General features: G+C 38.0%; 1 protein-coding gene across 7 annotated transcripts in view; it reads left to right on the plus strand.

Moving 5' to 3' along the window:
• Positions 1–21,983, plus strand: part of Stox2 (storkhead box 2) — a 256,201-nt gene extending 234,218 nt beyond the window's left edge. For 4 of the 7 annotated variants that reach the window (XM_021264981.2, XM_087217059.1, XM_004852989.4 and 1 more), the window contains exons 2-4: positions 862–1,014; positions 8,141–10,406; positions 15,392–21,983. In XM_021264981.2, coding sequence (XP_021120640.1) covers positions 862–1,014; positions 8,141–10,406; positions 15,392–15,587 — 2,615 coding nt within the window. In that variant the 3' untranslated portion in view covers positions 15,588–21,983. Of the gene's footprint in view, positions 1–861; positions 1,015–8,140; positions 10,407–10,613; positions 10,665–12,014; positions 12,312–15,391 lie in introns of all 7 variants that reach the window. The other 3 variants (XR_002397664.2, XR_002397665.2, XM_021264982.2) reach the window with 3 other exon arrangements.
• The last annotated feature ends 3,178 nt before the right edge of the window (positions 21,984–25,161 follow it).

Below are 25,161 nucleotides of genomic sequence, written 5' to 3' on the forward strand. Positions count from 1 at the left end.
TCTCCTAGCCTCTCCCTATGCTAGGGCCATCCTGACAGCAGAAATCTTGAAATATTAGGGAACTTAGAAACATATCTCAACAATTTCCACACTACGGTGTAAAGATTTCAGAAGCAGACACAGTATTTGCATTGCAGGTTGACACTTCCCCAAGACTCACATCAGTCACCCTTTTGATGCTGGTCTTCGCCACAGGATTCAGACTGGAAAACCTTACAACTTTTAGCTTTTGAGCCCCAGCACATCTCTAGGTGATGGGACACCCCCCCCCCCCGTCCCAAGCTTAGTGTTCAGTCTTTTGCGCCTGTTCCACAACACAGTGACCTTTGATCAACTTGTCTGTTTCCTTCACTTAAATAGAAACTCGAGGGCAGAAATACTTGCAGGAGGGGAGCTTACTCACTGTCTACAGCTTCCAATCCCCTGGCAGATGCCTGACACATAAACACACTGCACATTTGAATGAATGAATCATCAAGTTACCACAGATGCATTTGTTGAGATGTGAACGGCAGTTATTAAATAAATCAAATCTGAGTGAATCAAAACAGAAATCATTTTTCAAAGCTTCGTTGTTGTGGGACTTTCAGCACACTATTTAAAGGAGACCTCAGGTTCAAAGGAAAGTTTTTATTTGTCAAGGCAGTAGAGGCATCCACTGTGCATATGACTCTTTTCACCTGGATGGGACTGGCTGGGGCTATCACCAATTTCTGTGTTCAGAATTACTTGTATTCATAATCCAAGGGATAGGGGACTGTCGGGGCGGGGGGGAATGCTCGCGTGTGTGAAGGTGTTGTGTGTGTGACAAATGACTGGGAGTTTTAATGAAGCACTCACTTGGAAATTGTCTTTCTGCAGGTGATGTATCACCAATCAGTATGTCTCCCATCAGTCAGTCTCAGTTCATTCCACTCGGGGAAATCCTTTGCTTGGCCATCTCAGCAATGAACTCAGCAAGAAAACCTGTTACTCAAGAAGCACTGATGGAACACCTGACAACGTGTTTCCCAGGTAATGAGAAAAGAACGGACATTTTCCAAATGCAGGTGTGCTCTGTGACTCTGGGACTTCAAATGGACTGACTGTTCTTCCCAAGGATTTTCTGTTTATTTCCCTGCACTGGTGATTGAACTCGGGGCTTTCACACTGAGCTACATCCTCAGAGCACCTCACCCCACCTTAGTTTTTCATTTTAAAACCAAGTCTTGTTAAGTTGCCTGGGCTGGGTTCAAGTGCTAGAATTACAGATGAGAGGCACCATCCCTGGCATTCTTCACCGAAGCTGACCAGGAACTTTTCTTTTTTTCTTAAAAATCAAAGCACATCTGTGTTACATCAAAAGTAATTTCATTGCTTGAGGTGCAGTACTTTTTGAATTGGCACTGAGTAAAAACAGAGAATTGCACAAAATTAACCAGAGCTCAATTCAACTTTTGCAATCCAGCCTTTCTTGAATTTATGAAAATGAGGCTAGTCAGAAACAACTAACTGAAAATTTTAATCCAAAGGGATTAAACTACAGGAAAAGTAATGTCAAAAATAAACACATCTTTTTCAAAATTAATTTTATTGGTACAATTTAAATATACATAATAACCACATTCACCAAAGAAAATTTATACCTGTACATGGTACATCTTGATTCCTCTTTTTCACCCCTTCCCCTCCCATCTCTTCAACCCCCCTCCTTATTTACAAAAGCTTTGTTTCCATTTTTTTCCTTCTTTTCTCATTTTTTTCTTTTCTCTTCCTTCTTTCCTCACTCCCCCTTTCCTGATTCCCTTTCCTTTTGAACAGTTTCTTCCTATTTCACATTACTTATTATACATTTTGGCTCTTGTTTACCCTTTCAGTTTCTCACACCAGAGAGACAATGCAATATTTACATGTGTGTGTCCGATTTATTTCACTTAAGAGTAGTCTCAAGGTACATCCAGTGAGCTATAAATGTCTCAAATTTATCTTTCTTTATGGTTGAGTAGTACTCTATTTTATAAAACAAAAGACATCCCTTTGGGGCTGGGGATTTAGTTCAGTGGTTCCGCCACCTGCCTCAAAAGTGCAAGGACTCGAGTTCGATCCTTGGTACCAAAAAAACAGCAAAACAAAAGAACATCTTTTCTATGTGTTCGTCAGTTGATGGGCATTTGGGTTGTTTCCAAGTCTTAGCTATTACAAACTGTGTTCCTATAAACGTGGGTGCCCATATATGATTGGGGTATGATTCTTTTAATTCTTTTGAGAAGATAGCCAGGAGGGGAATAGGTGGGTCCAATGAAAAATAAACATATCTTACATGTTTGTGTCATGGCTTGATGAGCTTTAAGAAAATACTATGTGAAAAATTAGTTAAGATTTCATTTTAAAAAATAAAATACATATTTGCTTTTCTTTTAAAATATTGTAAAAAGAAGATACTGGCCCAGCTGTCTCTGGTGAAGGGAGGCTCTTCTTCCTGCCTTATACTTCTGATATCAAATACAGAAGCTTTTAAAAATCCTTATATTTTTATATAATTTAATGAAAGATCAGACAGTTTTTTCAGAATTAGTTGCCTACCACCCACTACAGGGGCTATAAAATAAAGAATGGAAAGAATGCAGAGCCAGTACTTGACAGTAAGATGCTTGTTACTGTGAAGTAGCTGATAACAATATTACTAAGTTGGAATACTTTGTTGAGAAATCCTTATATCATTTATACTTAAAAGCATAACTGGCTTGCTAGCTGCTGTGCAAGTGAACTTTATTCCCAAGGCCTTGGTCTTAGAGGAACTGAGAGGACCTAACTGGAGCTTTTTCATGTGTGTGACACTGACAAATATTTACCAACCCCAGAAGTTTGCAAGGAGCCTGCACAAACTTGAGTCTAGGGGGTTTATAAGCTGTTCCCTAGTGTGGCCCACTACTTGATTTTGTAAACAAAGACTTTTTAGAACACATCGTGCCTACATGTATTCTCTTTGGCTCTTTATGCTACATTGTTAGAGTTGGGTATTTGCAACAGATATGATATGACTTACAAAGTCTAAACTGTCTGCTGTCTGACTCTTTACAGAGAAGTTTTCTGATCCCTGGTCTGGGGCATGGTGGTAATTATTTAAAATTTTGTTTGGCAGTAGGTCCAGATGTTAGTATTTTGTACAAAGTGAGATTTGTTTCCAGGCTTCCTTCATTCTTTTTTATTTTTATTTTATTTTATTTATTTAAAAAAATTTTTTTTGGTACCGAGGATCTAACTCGGGACCTCGTGCTTGCAAGGCAGGCGGCAGAACCACTGAGCTAAATCCCCGGCCCTTCATTCTTTTTAGAAACATTTTTTACTAGTACTGAGATGGTTTCCTGCTTATGTCTTTCCTTCCTTTCTTTTCTTCTCTTCCTTTGATTTTTTTTATCCTTTCATCATCCTTAAGCTATATCAGAACAAAAACACTCTTGAAAACTTAGAGCTTTAAATTCTATTTGAAAATGTGTTTTCAATGACAATGGTGAAACTCTAGAGGAGTTTAAATATCATATTTATATGTTTTTAAAGGTAAGAGTATTTACATTTTTAAAATCTATTGGAAAATAAAGTTTTGAATTCAAAATATTATTAAAATATTTCAATTCTTTAGTATAGAATTTGGCCCCTTTTTGGTTTTGAGCATCCATATTTTAAGAGTTTTTAGTGAAAAGTTTTCTAGTAAAAATGTTTCATACACTAAAACAAACCTTACTCTCACCTTATGTAGGTAGAATTTTTTTCAGACTAACTCAATGGCTTTTATATATCAGTTTCCAGTAGAGAATCAAGAATATTTTTAAAAGGTTTAAGAAGAATAAATACTTGCTTCTCACATTTCTAAAGAACTATTCATCATTCACCCAAAATGAATGAATATTTACATTGGGCTGGTACTTCTTATGTTGTTGGAAATGGATCTTCCTGGGAGGAAGGCCGATCTCTGGGAAACAGAGTTAGAGCTCTAAGGCTGGGAATGGGGTTCAAGTTGACTTTAGAAATTGCTGGAGACTGTTAATGTGACTATACCATATTCTCTCTCCATCTAATCCTACTGTATTGTCCCTCATCCAGTGTTCTTCACAAACAAGAAGAATAACCTAAAGAAGCCCACTAAATGTTCACTGTAAAGCTGGGTGCAGTGATACACTCCTGTACTCCCAGCTACTTGGAAGGCTGAGGCAGGAGGATTATTTGAGTACAGGAATTCCAGGCCAGTCTGGGCGGTGTAGTAACCATATGCCCCCAAAATAAAACAAACCATTTTCAGTCTAAAATGCTTAACATATAGAAAGTGGGCATGTTCTCTCTGTTCTCACAGTTGATCGGATTTGAACAATTAAAGCAATATGTAGGCCTAAAAAACATCACATTGCCATGCAGTGTTTTTAAATATCTATTTTTACTTTGGAAAATGGAAAGATATAGAAAAGGAGTGAGGTCAGGTTTCAGCCCTGTTAGAATGTAAAGCTTATCTTTGTTTTATAAGCCTGAATTCAAAACTTGAATTCATGAGGAACATAAATATAATCTGAAAGTGTTGGAATATGCAAGTATCCGTTACTTTAGGTCAACTCTACAGTTTTCTGGTAGAACTTTGGATTTTGTAGACAGTTGAAAATATCAGTCACTATTCCAGGGCTAATAATAAAATAATAACCATAAATGCCAGCAATTTCCAGTTAGATCTTTGAAAACTCAAGGCAGAGGTATGGGAAATGGATCAGATGGGCAGAAAAGAATGTTTATGGGCTCTTGCTTTCAAAATAAACATTATTTGATTGATGTTCCTGAAAATCCAAGACTTTATAAAAGGCATAGAAGCAAATTCTCTATGGAAGTCCTTATCCCTTCATTTGGGAAACAAGCAAAGGAACTGGTTCCTTATGGTAAGTAAAGATAACTGTAATGTGGTCATGAGTCCATACAGCTTAATGGGTTTTAAAGTCTACAGTCAGCAAATTATGTAATACAGTTTAATTTCTGTTTTAAAGTCATGACTATTCATATGAATTAAACCTCAGCTTTTCTTTATAGCAACCATGGCAAATTATGTGAATTATATGAATTCTTGTAAATGAATCTTTAAGATACAGTCAGTTTTACACATGGGTTTGTTAACCTTAATTGCTGTGCCAACACCTGGATGATTCAGGAGACTACAATGTGGGAAGTGTATCCTCATCTTTGGAGTCTTTTATCTCGGTGAATAGTGTCTTCTGTTATTCAGCAGAAGGCCCTGATTGTTAGTAGGCTGTCAGGGCTCTTTTAAGTTGCTTGTCTTATGTATAAGCATTTTTTGTTTTATGTTTGTGCCTAAGAATGGCATTTGTAGGACTTGGGTCATATCACTATTAAATCAAAATGCTTGCACATTTCTATATTGTACAGAAAACTTCTCAAAATTAGAAAAACTTTTATTATACCAGTCTTAAAATTATTTGTGTACAAATGTATGCTTATTAATAAAAGCATTAGATTAAAAGAAAACTAGGCAACTCAAAAGTTAAATAATTATGTTAAGCAATACAATAACCATTAGAAATGTTACTTTTTCCACTTTGCTCACTACGTGTGCCTTCTGAAGTTGGTAACACAAATGGGTGTGTATGTCACATCATATTCATGGAGTGTCTCTCCTTGAGAATTCAAGCCATATCTAATGCCTTTATATTCCACTTTTATAGTTTTGGAAGGACTGGGGGAGGCTAAACTTTTTAGCTTGTTCTGATGAGCTGCTCTGGATTGCTATTCAACATTCTCTGAATGTAATCTGGATTTGCATGGGAGTTGAGCCAAAGATGACACTACTAATAGTGTTTAGTGACCACTCACTCTATGTCAGGCACTGTTCTACTTGCACTAAACTCTCTATGAGACTAGGTACCACTGTTAGCCACATCTTTTTTTGTATCAGGGATTGAACTTGGAACCTTGCGATAGCGAGGCAAGGGGCGGAACCACTGAGCTAAATCCCCTGCCCCTATTATCCACATTTTGATGACAGCAGAGGTTTAGAGAGGTTAATTTGTGAGCTGTCTTACTTTGCTAGGGCTGCTATTCCAAAATACAGGTGACTTAACAGAAATTTATCATCTTACAGTTCTAGAGACCAGAAGTCCCGTATGGTTGATCCCGAGGCCAGGGATTTAGCTCAGTGGTTCCACTGCCTGTCTCAAAAGCACAAGGTCCTGAGTTTGATCCCTGGTACCAAAAAAAAAAAAAGAAAAGAAAAAGAAAGGTGGTTGATCCCTTCTGAAGGCTGTAAGGAAAGAATCTATTCTAGGCATCTTTCCTTGGCTTGTAGGTGGCCACCTGTATCTCTTCACACCATCTTCTCTTTGTACATGTATTTGTGTGTAAATTGACATTATTCATATTGGATGAGGACCCACCTAATAACCTCATTTTAACTTGGCTACAGCTATAAAAATCTGATCTCCAAATCAGGTGATCTCAGGAGGGGATACTGAGGGGTTTGGATTTCAGCATATGAATTTGGGAGAGAAGTGTTAGTCAGCTTCCTATTATTGTAAGAAATACCTGAGATAATCAACTTGTAAAGAGGAAGAGTTTATTTTGGCTCACAGTTTTAAGGGTTTCAGCCCCTGTTTGGTTGGCATCATTACTCTTAGGCCTGTGGCAAGACGGCACATCACAGTAGGAGCACATAATGGAACAAAAATATTCACCTTAAGACCAAAAAACAAAAGAGAGAGAGAAGGCTGGGATCCACTAGTCGCCTTAAACCTCTACTTTCAAAAGTTTCGTCACCTTTCAAAAGTGTCAAGATGGGAACCAGTCCTTTAACACATAGATGTTGGGGGACCATCCCAAACAAAAGTATAGTGGGAGTGGGAGTATGAAGAGGGTGCATAATTCAACCCAGAACACTAGCTATCTGTGTTATCAATCCAGCCATTTAACTCCAGAACTCAAGCTTTCTGTCTCCACATTAAACTTCCTTAATCAGATTAGGTTGATGGATGTAAAATTACCTTTTTTGTGTGTGTGCCTCAGAATACTGGGAATATTCATGACTTGACCTGACCTGTCTCCAAATTTTGTCACTCAGAACAATTTTATAAAGTATAAAGGAATGCAGAATACCCAATAAATAAAGTAAATGGGCTATGGGCTAGAGAATTTATGCTCTTAAGAATATACTCTTAGTTCTAGCTCTTAAGGCAGAGAAGACATAAACATGCACACAGAGCCTTTTCAAAACAGTATCAGTCATTGTACAAAGAATGTCATTTTTTCCTGGTGTTTCTATTCTAGCAAATATTGGAGTTATGGATATAGTGACTAAACCAATACAGCGTCTTTTCTTTTACTAGTGTGCTTATTAGAGCTCACTCGTTACAAACTAGGAAAACTACCTCCATTTGCTAGACTTAGGCCAAAATGGAGAATACTCTTTCCTGATTTTGACTAGTGTCATAGGTGAGTTTCAAAATTGAAGGTGATAATGATTTCAAAATTAGAAAGTACATCATAAACAGTGGTCAAGCCTACTTGCCCTTTTATATACAGTAATTTATAAAATTAAGTGATTAGCCATTTTTAAAACCAAGCATATAGAGGAGTTCCAATATGGTAGTTTCTACACGCATTAGATTTGTTTTCAATGTCAAAGCACCTTTTTAAACCTTGGTTCCCTAGTTGCTCTTGTTGAAAAAGTCCTTTCTGTAAATTTATATCATATTATGTCAGTCATTTTTATCTTACTTAAAAACAATTTCTTACACAGTTTAGTTCACTAAAGGCATATGACAACAGTAGCAGCCTAACTCCAATTTCCATCTCTCCTTTCCAAGCTAATTTTTTTTTTCATACAATACTGGAAATTTGAACCCAGGCCTTCATGAATGCTAATCAAGAACTCTACCCCTGAGCTATACTCCCAGCTCGCATTCAGTTTTTATACTTTCTCATTCTATAGACAATCATATTTATAGAAGTTATAAGAGAAAACTAGGATTCACCCGAAATGAATACCTTTGTCTGGATTTTCCTTTCATGTCTTGGGATGGACTTTGAACCTTGGCAATATTAATAGGATTCTGAAAATCAGGAATCAATAACATGTTCCTGTTAAGTTTTCATAAGTGTGCTTTTTTTTTGGTTTTAGGTGTTCCAACCCCAAGCCAAGAAATCCTGCGGCACACACTTAACACGCTGGTACGGGAAAGGAAAATCTATCCAACTCCAGATGGCTATTTCATTGTGACCCCACAGACTTATTTCATAACTCCTTCCCTCATAAGAACTAACAGTAAATGGTACCATTTGGATGAGAGGATACCTGACAGGTCTCAGTGTACCTCTCCGCAACCTGGAACCATAACGCCCTCTGCCTCAGGCTGCGTCAGGGAAAGGACATTACCCAGAAACCACTGCGACTCTTGCCACTGCTGCCGAGAAGACATGCACAGCATGCACGCATCAACTCTGCAGAGGAAACCCACCAAGGACTGCAAAGACCCTTACTGCCCTCCTTCACTGTGCCAGGTGCCACCCACTGAAAAGAGCAAAAGTACTGTAAATTTTTCTTATAAGACAGAAACTCTCTCAAAACCTAAAGATAGTGAAAAGCAGTCAAAAAAATTTGGGCTCAAATTATTCCGGCTAAGTTTTAAGAAAGATAAGACCAAACAATTAGCTAATTTCTCTGCTCAGTTTCCTCCTGAGGAGTGGCCCCTGAGAGACGAGGACATGCCAACCACTATCCCTCGGGAAGTGGAGATGGAAATCATTCGGCGTATTAACCCTGACTTGACTGTGGAAAATGTCATGAGGCACACAGCGCTGATGAAGAAACTTGAAGAAGAAAAAGCACATAGGAGTAAAGCAGGATCCTCTGCTCACCACAGTGGACGAAGTAAAAAGAGTAGGACTCATCGGAAGTCGCATGGGAAGTCTCGGTCACACAGCAAGACACGAGTATCTAAAGGAGACCCTTCAGATGGCTCACATCTGGAGATCCCTGGTGAAAGAGAGTATGACTTTTGTGACCCTCTGACCAGGGCACCCAGGGAGGGCTGCTTCATCATTGAACACAAAGGAGATAACTTCATCATGCACAGCAACACAAACGTAATTGAGTCCCATTTCCCCATGACACCAGAATGGGATGTGTCTGGCGAATTGGCCAAAAGGAGAACTGAGATGCCTTTTCCAGAACCTTCCAGGGGAAGCTCCCACTCAAAAGTACACCGAAGTCACAGCCATACCCAGGACCGAAGGTCCAGGAATGAGAGATCGAACAAAGCCAAGGAGAGATCCAGATCGATGGATAACTCCAAAGGCCCCCTGGGTGCTTCTTCTCTAGGCACACCTGAAGACCTAGCTGAAGGCTGTAGCCAAGATGATCAGACCCCCAGCCAGTCCTACATTGATGACAGTACTTTAAGGCCTGCACAGGCTGTTGGCCATCAAAGGGCTCACATTTCATCCACAAGCTATAAAGAGGTATGTATTCCAGAAGTAGTTGGTGGTGGCAAGGAACCTTCCAGTGCTTGTAGCCTTTTGGAGGCAGGCAAGCCCCCCGAGAGTTTGCCATCCTATGGTGAACTCAACTCTTGCCCAACAAAAACAGCCACAGATGACTACTTCCAGTGTAACACCTCTAGTGAGACGGTGCTCACGGCACCATCACCTCTGGGGAAGAATAAGGAGGACCATGACACACTGACTCTGGTGGAAGGGGTGAAGAAGTTGTCTCCATCTGACAGGCAGGCCCCTCATTCCTCCAGGGAGCCCGTTGGGCACAAGGAAGAGTCCCCAAAAGGACCAGGTGTGGGCCCTGCCACTTCGGGAGGAGTGGCTGAAGGGATTGCCAATGGACGTCTGGTCCAGCACCATAGCACTGAGCCCAGCAGCCTGGATAAGAGGAAAGAGATATTCAGCAAAGACACACTGTTCAAACCTCTTCACAGCACCTTGTCTGTAAACAGCTATCACAAATCAAGCCTGTCCCTCCTCAAATCTCACCCAAAGACACCTGCTGACACAAAATCAGGCCGATGCGAGAAACTGGAATCTTCCCTGGGGAACTCGGCAGCCCAAGCCATGCCTGCCTCCCAGCGTCAGCAGGAGTCAGGAGGGAACCAGGAAGCTTCTTTTGACTATTACAACGTCTCCGATGATGACGACTCTGAGGAAGGGGCGAACAAAAACACAGAGGAGGAGAAAAATAGAGATGATGTAGGCACCATGCAGTGGCTCCTCGAGAGGGAGAAGGAAAGAGACTTGCAGAGGAAATTTGAGAAGAACCTCACCCTCCTTGCCCCAAAAGAAACTGACAGCAGCAGCAACCAGAGAGCCACCCATTCAGCCCGGCTTGACAGCATGGACAGCAGCAGCATCACTGTGGACAGTGGATTCAACTCCCCACGGTAGGGAGAGGTGTCTTTCTGTGCACGCACGTACACACACACACACACACACACACACACACACACACACACACACACATACCAGGGCTGGGAGCTTCATGCAAATAACTTGAAAAGCTTCTCATTTCACAGTCTCAGTTTTGTGAATAAGGGCTAAGAGTTGTTTGAATTGTATTGTTAACAACCTGTTTCTGACTTCTTTTTCAGGAATTGAAAAAAAAATGTTTCTGCAGCTGTAGAGATCACCAATCTGGACTGGTGGGTTGGCTCCTTCCCTCAGACTTGCATCAGTTCAGACTAAAAAGACCAGCACTTCCCAGTGTTACTAAATTTTCTAGTTTTATTACCACCATTCTAAAGAGAAGGGATTTTTAAAGTCCTTCAGAAATAGTAACTTTTTAAATAGAATGAATAGTCAGTGGGAGATGGGGGATGGGCATATGAATTGATACTAGGATGGGGTTCTCTAGTGGTGGGATAACAGCCAGAGGAGCTAGAAGCTTGCTACCATTTTAATCTCTCCTTTGTGTGCCTGTCCCACTTGCTGAAATACCCTGCTCCATCACCTCCCTGTCCTAAGGGAAATGGAAACTTCTTCCTTTCACAGAAAAGCTAGAGGCCTGTGCTTTGTTAGATCAAAACAGGTGCCAGCTTTTCTTTCTTCTCCTGTTGTACTGACACAACCATTTAGGTGTCTTCATCACAGCCACTTTTTGTAGGTATTGGTAATTCAGCAGTCTTGACAACTGAGAGGATATAATGGCTGATGGGCCCAAAGCACTGTTGTTCAGGGGTTACAAAACCAAACTGAGAGACTGTGAAACTTCCTTGTTTCTCCTTAACTCTTTCTTCTCCTTAAAGGGTACCTTGGGTCTTAAACCTCCTTCTAAATTCTACTCCAGATTGGTGACTCTGAGATGCAGAAATACTACTGAGCGATTAACATTTCTTATCAGCTGTGATTCCCAAGATGTTAACAATACTAGTAATTTTGACAAGTACCCAGATAGGATTATGTGCCTTATATATTTATTTTAATTATTAAGAATTAATATTAAATTTTTTGTGATCATTTCATCATATCTCTGGATAATTTCGGGACAGAGCATCCTAAGTCAGAATTGAAAATCATTGATCTGTCCCATATTAGGCCTTTATTATTTCATAAGTGGCTAGTTCTTCATAATGATGATGATGATGATGATGATGATGACGACTTGGTCATGTAACCTTTTTTCCAAGTTAACACATGTCCCAGGAGTCCCAGGTCTCTTCTACCTGTCCCTTGAGGAACTCTGAAAGACCTTAGGGAACTGTGACATCCAGTCTTAAAACCACTGGCCTATTTAATCACCTTTCTAAGATAATTGTTTTGTTAAATATTTTTTAATCCCAAATCAAGTCTTAATTTGTTTTCCATTTTATTTTCTCTATCCTTTTCTACCTGTTTTCCTGTTCTGCACTTTTTCCCCTCTTGATATCCTAATAGGGGATACCAGATAGCATAATTGAAGGTCTGTAGTCTATGATAAATTTCAAAGCCGTCCCTTTTGAAAGACGTGGTTTATTTACCTGTATCTTTATATTCTACTATTTCTTATTATGTAGACTCTACTGCCTGATGCTTTTTAGACAGTTGTTTCTCACCCTTCACTTCCCCTTCTTGGCCTCCGGACTTCCACAGGCGGAAACTGCAAAACTCTAGACAGTTACTAAGGAGACCCTGGGATTAGTTAAGTGGCTTCTACTTCAAAACCCTACTACTGCATAATATTGAAAGTATTTGTTTGCTTATGGATAAATGGAAATATTCATGAAATATTTGAACCAGTATCTCCACAGAATATATTATCTCAAAACTTGGAGTATGGAATATAGAACTTATGACTGGGATTATTTCTTGAAGTAAGTTTATTTTTATTTTTAAGATAATGTACTTAAAAGTTAAATGATTTTCATGGGAGAAGGTAAAGTTTCTTCTGAGGAGAAAGGTTTCGTACATTAGCCACATCTATCCACTGATACAAGGTAGAGTTTTTTCTCCAGGAATGTATAAATCACTCATAAATTTTATGCAGTTAGATAACTTCAAAATACTTACTGATTTTGCTGCTGTCATATTTAATATCCTTTGGTTAGAAGCGAGGTGGCAAATTTCTTTTCTGTACACCTCAATAAAATAAGTTTCCTTTCTAAAGCTTGAAGATCTACAAAAGAAAAGATTTGCCTCAGAGTTTTCAGAATGAGTAGTATTTTAGCTAAGTGACATTACCATGCTGGCACCTTTCTGCTTCTATGAGACTTGGGAATCTTAAGGGAGCCATTGACTGGGATCTTACAGTACAACAGTGCACTAAGCAATTAAGACTCAACTAAAAACGATGATTGGAACCCAAAGGTTTCAGTGCTGACCCAGATGTTTTGTTCAACCATGTTTCCAAAATTCTTCACTCTGCTTGTTCAAAAATAGAGGATATTTAAAAGGTTAAAGGGTAGAAACTTGAACTATCCTGGAAGATCTCATAATGGAAATGAAAAGTCTTGAGATGAAAAGCCTACTATTCCAAAACTGGGAGCAAATCTGGTTAAGCAACACAATATGAAAATCAGAGAGACCATAGGCCGCCAGCGCAGTCTGTGTGCATGCTGTGGAAGCCCAGGGCCCAGGGACACACAGGCAGAAGGAAGAGCAATAGAGTTACTTGGTTCATTTCTCCTGCCTGTGTAACCCTGAAGTCTTGTTTCTAAGGTTGTACTCCATTAACTCTCATTCAAAAAAGTTAAATTTCATGCCAAGCATGGTGGCACATGCCTGTGATCCCAGCACTCGCTCAGGAGGCTGAGCCAGGAGGATTGCCGTGAGTTTGAGGCCAGCCTGCGCTACATAGTGAGTTCAGAGCCAGCCTGAACTACAAAGCTAGACCCTCTCTCAAAAAAAACTAAATTTCAGGAGTATTTTTATTGCTAAAAATCCATCTCCATTAACCTTTTCATCTGCATATTCAGAACCTTCAATATGTCACAGACTGTACTCGTTATTACAACCAATGAAATATTGTTTGAAGAAATTGGAATACTTTATGTATTTATCACTATTAATATATTAAAAATGGTCAAAGGTGCTCAAAGGCATCTCACAGCAGACACAACTCCCAATTTAGATGATCTTTTGCCATGATATATGCATGTAATACCTGGGACCTTGCCTGGTATACATAAGCCCATTCCTCGAAAGCCAGTTTAAAATGATACATCTGGGTCTTAAAAATACATTTTCCCATATAAAAGATGTCATTATTAATATATACATTTCCAAGCCAACCCACAGTGGCCATTTACGTAATTGTATGCTAGATGTATAACAGGAATAATTTACATATTTCTAGCTTTTCATTATACACATTATTTGTTGACATGTACTTCTTCGTGGTCACCCTGTGAGTAGGTAAATCACATCATAACTCTGCATTGCTGATGTGAGGAAGTGTGTAAAAAGTTATTATCATGATTGAGAATGACACTGAAGGAATATGTTGTGTAATCTTTGAGATCCTTACATGTCCATTGGCCTTTCTCTATCCTGACCCACCCTGCCTCAGTTGTAGATTTGACAGGCCACTATAGAATTTACTTGGGGAAAGTGTCAGCCAGGTAAGTAGGTGAGTAAGTCACTCTCTGTCCCATTGGTGATGGCATTTTGAAATATTCTTTAGGTTTACTCAGACTTAGCAAAAGCCTAATGAAAGAACTTGACTTATCTCTATGAGTTGATTCGAGTTCTGGAGGTGAAGAAAGGTATATGGTGATATTTTTGTAGTTGAATAAACTGCATTTTAAACAACTGCTTAAAAAGTAAACTCAAAGCCTCTAAGGATTGGTATTAAGTAGCCTGTTAGAAAGGGCTGCCAAAGTATAGAATTCAGACAGAATTTACATCAGTTTAGGATAGGAGTGAAATAGGAGAGGAGAGAATGTCTCTACTACAATAGATTGATCTGTGGACTAGCTTTAGCACCTTTAATCAGATTTGGGGATGAACTCTCAGAATATTTTCTAAAGTTTGAATCTACCCAGTGAGGTGGTTGTGGAAAATGATTATGGTTTCTTCAGTCTCTGTGGAAGTTGATAAGTTTCTTGTAGCCACCTTTTGAGGATCTGAAAGAGACCTATTCAGCTCCCTTCAGTGAGGCCCAGTAATCTTAGTTCCGTTGCCCTACATCTTTCAAATGCTGAATGTTCTAAATCTCTCAAAGAAAATAGATTCAAGTATTTCTTACTTTTAAGAATTAAAAGAGAAATTGAAATAATAAAAGCTTTTAAATTACCTCTGTTCTATAAGAATTCTTTAAAACGAGAAGTATTTCTACCAAAGGAAGGCAAAAGTAAATGGGAAAAAAAAACCCTAAGGTCCTTTATCTGAAAATACTGTATCTTAACTTACATGTTACAATTTGAAACAGAGGTATCAAGTGTTTCAAAAAATTTTATTCTCATCAGTGTGGCAAATTAGCTGGTGGCATGCTCGGAGTCCACCAAAGTCAAAATCTAATCAAAGACAAAAATGGAATCAGGTGGGTCAAATCATTGACTTTCTTCAAGGAGCAGTTATCCCCATGAATTTCCAGCCTGAAATGAAATCATTCCACAGGTATAATTATTAATTTTAAAGGTAGCATGATAGCTATCTATCATACCAAATTTTTAAGTAGTTTCTGTAAATGTAAAAAGAAGTGAGAGCCATTTCAAAGTACATTTGGCAGTTTTTATTCATTCATTGTGCTGCTAATTGCAACATGTCTTGTCAGAGCTCCTGGAGCCCTGGTTGGAAGAGCATATGCTAATAATCAGTGGAGATGTATATGGATTTGACATTGTGAACCAACAGAGGAAATCCATTAACTACATCATTTGCTCTTCCTCTGGGGCTCAATATATAATTATTTATATTCAAAGCAAAACAAAACCAACCCTTTTTACTCTTTTAGTACTCGAGAGAGCCTGGCTTCCAACACATCAAGCATTGTTGAAAGTAACCGTCGTCAGAATCCTGCTTTGAGTCCAGCCCACGGTGGAGCTGGTCCAGCCTTCAACTTTCGCGCAAATACAGATCCCCCGACCAGTGAAGCTGAGAAATTACAGAAACCATCCAACTGCTTGCAAGCTTCTGTTACTAGTGTGTGATAGTCCTTCTGCCTCAGATCTTCTGTCTCATTTGATACAGCAAAGTTTACGACACTGGGACTGATGTTTACATCTTCAGAAAGACAAGCATCTCAGGCACAGTTTTGGGGTTTACTTAAACTGTGCTGCTAAGTAGGCTAGGGCAAAAAAATCTTTATTTCAGAGTATTGCTTTTCACATTTATGGCTCTGTAGCAACTGAATAGCAGTAGGGGTGATATGTATACTTTTGCTTCACTAATTGTATCTGAGCACACATAGGAAAGTCTAGACACTGTAAGTGAAGTATGCATTTTCAATGTCATGCAGTTGCCAATTCCATTTTAAAATGCCACAGATGTGTGTTGCTCCCAGTCTGTGGTTAAATGGGGCCACAGAACTGATCCTTGACACTTTCAAAAACAAGAAAAACCCCCAAGCCACCACAGAATGTCAAATGCAAGGGTCCACCTTGAGGGAAATCAATGCCAAACTGACCAGAAGGGATCCAGCCCTTTGTGTGTGAATTGTTTATGCACCAGTCATTTTTCACTGTGAGTTTTTGTGACACTATTTTCCAGGAGCCCATGAAAGTGTGTCAGAAGGGTTGCGATGGAAATACTGGGAGTATATTCAGGATTTTGCTTTCAGATGTTAACAGATGCTTGTCTTGATTTTGAACCTTCCATAATTACAAACAGGAATATAGGCCTTTGAATCTGAAGTGGACAAAGGAAGGGAATTGCCAGTCTGGCTGGGGCACACCAGTAAATGATGGAAGAGGTAATGTGGACTTTTAAAAGGTATTAATCAAATATTGAAGGAAGATGATTTCCTCCTTGTGATACTTATGACGATCCTATCTTACTATAATAGATACAATAATTAGTTTGTTTAAAAGCAAAATGTTCTTTGTGATACAAATGAAGAGTATGGCCCGAGGATGTTATTCTTTCTAATGGAAGGATATAAATCTATTTTATGTAGTTTTAAATAGAATGCCTAAATTAGGCTGTGGAAGATAGTTTTTAGTGGTTATAGGAAGGAGCAAATTTAGGGAGAGTTGAACTTCAGGCCTTTTATTCCTGGGAAGATATCTATAGAGAATACTTTTAAAGTAATTTTTGATTAGAAATATACATGTGCCCATGTAATAAACAACAGAATGTGCTCATTCTGCTAATGTGGTATAATCAAAATTTGTACTCCCCTAAAATCTATTGTAATAACAATTATGCATACATGAACTATGCCAGAGTAATGTTTACAGATACTTTGTAACCAATTTCAGGAGGCTTTTTTTAAGGTGGATGTATAGTAATTAGCCCAACTCATTTTAAGATGGTTTGTTAACATTTTGCTTTGTTTTACAATGTCAAGTTGAATACAAAGAAAGCTCAACAGCAAAGGGATTGTGAACATTTATGATTCAATCTTAAGAGGAAAGAGATGTCCCTATGTTATATTTTCTGAGAGCAATGGAATACATCTGTAGATAATGGAAAACAATGTCCAAAAGGGTTACATCTGACCTAACTAGTGATCTGACCGAAAGTTGTATTTAGTTTTAAGAAGCATGTGCTAGTTGGAGCCATACACCATAAATTATATATATATGTACATATATATGTACATATAAATGTATATATAATATATAAAATTTTGTCACTTCAGATTTTTTAAATTGGCATAAAATTTATAGGACACTTCTGTTTCCACATTAGATTTAATCACTTAACAATTTGTTTAAGGAAGGCAGATAAGTAGTCAGACGAATCCTTGAAACATATGAATACTTTCTCATGTTTCATCAGCTATTTGGAAGTTGCATTGGGTCAAACCGGACTCCTCAAGTTTGGTTTAAGTTCTTTTGAGGGGCTTATTATAGTAAAATTTAAGCACACTTCTTAGTAAATTGTCACATCGTTAAAATGCTTAAATCAGTCAGTTTTCAATCTCATGCCTTATTCCTCCAAGGCATGCCTCAATTGCTCAGAAATGCATTATTTCATTGCTTAAATATTTCCAGAAGGAATGATAATGTATCTAGTAGACTACATAGTCTGTTTCCTTGGGGAGTTGTATACGATACAGTTACTAAATTTTTCTGTCTAAATTTAGTTTTTTTAAAAAAACCTACTCTCAAATTTTTATCATATTCAGTTCATAAATAATATAACCATTCATACAACACATCAGCCTCTGGCTGACTCTCTTGAAAGTAGCCATTGAAATAATCAAATATTATGTGTGCAGGAAGGGAAATCATTACATTCAAGAGAAGCTTTAAGATATGAATTTATTGGTGTTTCACAAGAAATAGGTCTACAGAAGACATTATTCAAATAAAATGTGTATGCTATTTGCTTGATGCTATGGGGTACATGATTCTTTAAATGAACACTCCCTTAGACCAACAGCCATTAGCGTAGAAATGGTGGGTTTTAGAGATGATATACCATGTACACAGATCTTTTGTGTAGAAATAATTTCATCTGAATATAATCTGGATTCTTGAGGAGGAGTAGTGGCAGAAAGTGCATGACAAATGTGATTTGTGACATGTGACAAAGGCACATGTCCAAGATGGCCTCACCCAGTGATGAGACTCTTGATGTCCACATCTTTGAGCCCTCTCCAAGCTTTGCCAATGTTCTTTTCCTCCAGTGAAACCATAGCTTTGTGTTACATGACTGCTAATCTAGTTATAGAGTTTATCAACTGAAAGGTTTACAAAACTGAATCTGGTTGAATCTCTGTGAGGCGTTCAACTTTAAGGGGTCAACACATCTGTCGGCATTTTGCACACTTATGTATTATTATGATACAGCATATTACTTTATGGTAATTTTTATTTTTACATATAACTACCTCCATGAATTTGATGATATTGCAGCAGTGTGTTAAAGTGTATTGTTCAGAAAAGCAACGTTTAAAACTTTATTCAACATGAGGCCATGGCTTTGTGTGTGTGTGTCAATGGTGGCCTATGTGGACTCATGACTTTTTCATTGCCATGGTTTTCTTTCATAGCATTCTTTGGCTTTCAGCTATAATCCTGTATTCTCCTCTCTTCCCCATGAAAATGCACTTGATTTTGTCACGAGTGAACAGAAGTTTAAAAATTCTTGTCTTCCCTCTTCTCCATTCCTGCGAAAAGTTCTCTCTGGCAAAGAGCCAATTGGTAAACATAATTTGGCAAGCTATTTACTCCTATAGAAATCTGATTTGACTGCTAGGTTTTCAGTAACAGAAGACAACAAAAATTTGGTCTGCCAACTCCGAAGCACTTTGGTCCTCTCTGCCTCGATCGCATGCTACCCTATTGAGCCCCAACTTCACTTTCATTAAAAGAGATGTGCCATGCGTTCCATGATTTCTGTTAAACAATTCGTATTCCATTTGATATGTTTTGCGCATCTCAGGGGACCTTAATGAGTATATGGGAAAGGGGGGGTGCATCAAATAGAGAAAACAAATAGAGCCAAAAAGGGACTAGCTGGATAAAAATAACAAATGACTGAGTCCCTGACCTTGGGGAGCTCAAGTTCAAGAAGCATAAATTGAAAGTTAATCTGGAGTAACAATGATCTGAATACCAGCTGTTCTCCAATTTCTCTTTTTCATAACCCAGCTAGCATTTCTAAAACGTAAATTTAAATTTTATTCCAGTCACCGTCAAGAGAAGAAACCTGTTCCATGGGAATGGAAGTACCATTCCCCTTTTAGGTTGGCACAACTGTAAAATTCTACCCAGGATAAACCACTTCTCACCACAAAGTGTACTTGAAAATAAGGTTTTTAACTTAAATGATAGGCCTATTTCTCACAATAAAATAGGGGTCTTTTTTGGAAAAGTCTCATCATTTATAACATGGGTAGAATTCAGAGCTTGATTTAAAATCCAACAACAACCAAAAATGATATTTCACAGTCCGTTTTGGGATCTCAAAGTACTTCCAAAGCATCAGATTCACAACTAACAAAGCAGATCATATTTGTAATACCCATACTTGAAATGAGTAAACAAAAAGAGTGACTTAAATTATCCACAAGTACAGTGGCAGCTATCATTAATCTATTTTCTATCTGTTTGACAGACCGGCATGAGAAATCACTAAATACAATGCTATTTTTCTGATGTGTGCTAATAAAGTCAAAGAAAACAAATATAACTTTACACCTTTGTCCATTTTCATTCAGAAACTTCAGGGTGTTTAGAATCTTACACCTCCGCACACCTTACAAATACTGGATTACAAAGTGGGAGATTAGCAGATTAACAAACCCAAATGCCATTGCAGTCCAAGAGAGATCCAGCCATCCACCCTTGTTTACAGTTTCATATTGGGTTTCTATAATTCCCCTGCTAAAATACCATCTTCAAGAACATGACTGCTCCAGGCAGTGGAAGGTGCTGTAACAAATTTTAATTAAAAACTTCATCAAGTACTCTTTACAGTGTTCCATAGCACCATAGAAATTCAATACAATAGAACAAGTCCTACTTTGTAGGATCTGGATTTCCAAGGGAGCTGATCCAGTACTAAAGTGTTTTTTCAAATTAGGAGATATAAGATCCTTGACAGGTGTCTTCTACATTATCACAGGCCAGTCCCCAAACCAACGACTAGCCATGTACTCTCAGACCACAGCAGACCCAGGAAGAGATTACTTCCCTCTTCCATCCCCCTATGGTAGTATCATCCTGCCTATTGTCAAAGCTGCCAGTACTCTTCTATTAGTGAGGAACTCTCTCACACACATTTGGGGCTAGAACACGGGAAAAATGAATTCAGAAGCCAAGGGAGATGTTGCTTTGCTTTAGGTTAGTAAACTATGGGCAGGAAAGAGATTACGATCAGTCTGAGCTTTGCCAAGTAAGATAAAAGAATCAGCTGTTACCCCATCCCTCTTACAGAAGGTTTTATAGTATTAAGGATACATCCAATATTTTCCATAGAGTTTTATTTAGGAGACATTTCATAAATTATATATATGAAAAATGTACTATTAAATTTCCTTGTGTGTTTGAAACAGGCATTGGCATCTCCCTGATTGAGTTAATCTCTGCGTCTTTTGCCGCAGCATCCCAGACAGAGATTCCCCAGTGATCGCTCCTCTAATACATAATCCTATGTTTTTACAGTTGTTCTGTGACTTACAGTTGATGATTTGGAAGATTCAGAATTCTACAAAACTCAAGGGGCACTAACCCTTCTTATGATTATATGTTATCGGTTATGGGGCTTTAATTGTTGATTGTTGACGTCACGTGTGAGCACACACATATTGTGCCAACGTAGTGTTTCCAAGTGAGGCAGCGATGACTCTGGAACAGTGGCAGTGATGCAAAGTTAGAAGCTTGGCTGGTTCATGTACAGCTGCCTACCTCCCTGTCCAAAGGCTGACCCAGGTACCCTCATTCCCTTGCTTCCACCGAAAAACTGGTACCTGTGGGCCGGGGATTTAGCTCAGTGGTCCCGCCGCCTGCCTCGAAAGTGCAAGTTCCTGAGTTCGATCCCCGGTACCAAAAACAAAAAACAAAACAAATCAAAAAGCTGGTACCTGAGCTCTCCTCCAATAGTATTCCTCTGCAGTTCTGGGAAGTTGGTCAGCAGTACACACTCGGCAGCCCTTCTCCTTCCCTTCCTCGAAGGACCCCGCCCTGCCTGCCTCACCTTCTCCCACCTAGATCTGACAGTGCCACGGTTTCCATATTGGAAGGGCAGAATACTGTGTGGTTGTGTACACATCCGCTGGTTAGGAATAAAGCTGCCCTAGAGTCACCTTCATGTTAAATATTGACGGCCACAAATTAAAGTCCTTAGAGCAGTTGACGTAGATAATGCTTTCTGGAAGAGAATCAAATTTAAACCTCAAGTTTAAAGGGATCATAATTCTGCAGGTATCTCTCTGAGTGACTGAATGTGACTATTGCATTAGGGTAAATGAATTAAGAAATGCAAGTGGGATTTACTGTATGTTAGAAAGGAGTTTTGCAGCCAAGACTGCCTTGAATAAAATGTGTTTGCACTGAAAAAAAATTTAAATTACTTGGTCTCTGGTTGCTGTAAAGGTCATCCAAGATGGATGTTCTGTTTATATTGTATAGTATTTCATATGAAATAATTACAGTTCATGAAATGTCTTCCCTAATGTTACTGATTTATAACAGCACATTTGTAACATGGTTTTTATTGTGTCAGTGTACCATATTGTAAATGATGATTACTTGTCATGCTTAGTATAATAACTTAAGAGAAAAAAAAGGACAGGGATTTTTGTAAGTCTATATTTGAAAGTCCCTCCATATGGTAATATTGTGTTCATGTTGTTTATGTAGTGTTGTGTGAAATATCCATTTTGGATTGTGTTACTTTTTAAGATATTAAATAACATTTGGTTATATGTCTAAGTGGATTTTTTTTTTGGTCCTTGAGAGAAAATATTTTACGTGAGATCAGTTTATCTCTTCATTTAATGCAATTTCATAACAAATTTTTATTGCTTTTGAGTTAAGTAAAAATGAAATTTCTTATCAAAATTCTTTTACCAGGAATATTGAAAAAGTCACATTTTTTGATAGGGTTAGAGAAGCATATAATTAGGTTTTCTATATGAAATTTTAAAGTAATATGGTTAGTTTTGGGATTTCTTTTGGTTAGCCCTCATATTACAACTTTTAAGCCTAGTTAAATGTGATTTTCTCCCAGGTTAACACTAGGAGGCTGTTCGTCTATTCCAGTGAGTCACTCGCATGAGACTGGCCTGCCTCTGTGCTTAATTGCCTTCAAAATCTATTACAGCATTGGGTCTCCACATCCACGGGTTCCAGATTCCAGCTACAATCAAGCAACATGGATTGAAATGTTTTTAAAAAATTCTATCTTACTGAATATGTAAAGACATTTTTCCTTGTGATTTTCCCCTAAACAGTGCAATGTAATGACTACTTACACTGCATTTAAATTGCATTCCTTTGCATTATGATTTAAAGCATTTCATCTTTAAATGTGCATAGGTTATATGCAAATACTAAGCCATTTTATATAAAAGATTTGAACATTAGCAGGTTAGGGTTTCCTTTGGGATCTTAGAACCAATGCCTTGAAGGTACGGAGGGATGGCTATATATATTCTTTTAATTCTCCTCAATGGTAGCAAATGTTTGTCTTTGGAGAATGGACTCCGTTTTTTTAAACTGAACGTGGTTTGCTATCAAGTAAATGATTAAGTTAGGAAACTACATTTTCAATCAAAAACTATGTAGAGAGCTATATAATTGAGCCTGGCTTTCTTGTAAAGGCGATACGCAGAGCAGCTTTCCAAAAATTGTTTCGAATAATGACTGTGTCTTTTGAGTAAGTGTGGAGATCCCAAGTGACAACTTTGAAGAACAAGCCTTATTTTCATTGTATAAATTTGTCTCTATATTTTAAACTGGGTTAATGTAGACACTTTGGTTTTCAGGCAGGAAGTCGGGAAGAACAAGCATATTAGGAGTTTTACTCTAGAATCACAGCTGCTGTGGTAAAGGGAAGGACATTGCATATTCCTTTCAGAATAAGCCAGTGAACTTGACTCACGGCAGAAATGTGGTGACTTAATAAGATGGAAAGCAGATTTCTGGCTCCTTTGAGAGAATGGTCACACTTCATTAAAATCTTTTCTTTCCAAAGGAAATGGTATGGCTTTAACTTATTTTTAAGTGTTCAGAGTGGAGGGATGTTTTTCTCCCTCTGTAAAGAAAATCCAAGTAGAGTACTCAATTCTTGTTTCCTATCTTGTTTGCTGCTGTGAAATCAAGAACCACTGAATAATAAAAAGGAGTTATTCACCTGACTTTGATAATTTATTTAACTGTAAAATCATATCCCTACAATGGGAGTATTTGGATTTGATGGTAGTGCCCTGTCTTTGGGATCAGTATCCCCAGACTTTTCTGTCAAGCAAATAGTTCATCATGTAACACTTGAAACAAGTGTGTGATGAATATATTCACACAGCAGATTGTCCTATACAGCAATCTTGAGAAAAATCAAGGCACTTACACTCAAGAAAGGCTGGATAGAGCTTTTTGGTGAGTCTTCTTCTTTTTTTTGGTAAGCCTTCTTAAAAGAATTGCTCTGGGAGTATGATGTTAACTGGCAGAGGGAGATATAATATGTCAGGAGAAGGGAAGCCAAAGAAGTTAGTTTAGAACTCAAAGAACAAAATTGAATTACTGATGTTCAATAAAGAACAAATTCTTCCCTTCTTGGCCAGATCTAAGGTTCGGTCTACTGTTCAGTTGGGGTCAACATACTGGCCAGCATGTGCCTGACTAGTGATCATCTAGTTGGGTTCTTTAATCAGCCCAAATTTCATCAGATAAATTCCTCCCTGCTCACCTTTTGTGTTTCTCTCCTTATTGTGAATTTCCATGCTTTACTTTTCTATTGCCTTGGATTTATTTTACTTTACTACTCTTTCTAAGAATCTTGGTTATTGTTATGCTATAAGTATTTGGACTCATTCCTGGTTTCAATTACTGGTAACTGCAGTTGGTTACTAGTATTTTTAAATCCACGTTTATATTGCCTTAGCTTCCCTAGATCCACAGAACACTATCTTTCCTCAGTGTCATTTCCATTCACTTTTGCATTAGTAGCCTTTTGATCTTTAACCCTTCTATAGGATGTGCTACTTACTGATTCATCAGAGACCTGGTAAATAACTGGAAACTTGTAAATATGCATAGATAGGTGAATGATACATAGATGATAGATGCATATTGCACCTGACTAAATATCCCTATATTCTTTTTTTTAAAGTTGAGCAGATTTCTTTATTGAAAAATTACTCAAATGTTTTTATTTATTTTCATTGTAAGTCTTCAAGAGTATGGAGTTGCTTTGTTCCCTTACAGAATTTCTGTCTCCTATCTATCTGTCTGTCTGTCTGTCTATCTCTGCAGTCATACCGTCTACAAGTGGCAAGGAAACAAAAGGAGATGTTATGTCAGAGGATATTATTTGAGTATTAATTTTTTGCTCTAGCCAATTGATGGAACTATCAGTAATTCAGAGACTTTTCTAAAGATTTCAGCAGTCAGCATATTTTGTAGAGTTTTTGAGAGTGAAGCACTTGCATTGCATTTTTAAAATGAACCTTTTAAAATTAATTTTATTGGTACATTTTAGATATACATAATGATAACATTCATCATAGGAGATTTGTACCTGTACATGACAAATCTTGCTTTCTTTCCCCATTCCTCTCTTCCCTTCAGTCCCTTTTCCCCTACTTAGTTACAAAAGCTTTAATTCCATTTTTTCCTTCTGTAATTTTTTCTTTTCTCCCAATAAACCTTTTATTTTGTAACAGTTTTGTATTTACTGAATTGCAGATAGTATAGCAAGTTCTTATATTTCCTATACCCACTTTCCCCTATTATTAACATCTTGGTACAATGGTCACAATTACTGAACCAATATTACTGTGTTATTAACTGAGGTATATACTTTATTCAAATTTCCTTAGTTTGTACCTACTGTCATTTTTGTGTTCCAGGAACTCATCTAAGATACTATAATGCATTTAGTTGTATGTAT

This window comes from Heterocephalus glaber, unplaced genomic scaffold (genome assembly GCF_053883595.1).
Source record: "Heterocephalus glaber isolate CG9 unplaced genomic scaffold, H.glaber_assembly_v1.0 deba00001461, whole genome shotgun sequence".
Taxonomy (NCBI): domain Eukaryota; kingdom Metazoa; phylum Chordata; class Mammalia; order Rodentia; family Bathyergidae; genus Heterocephalus; species Heterocephalus glaber.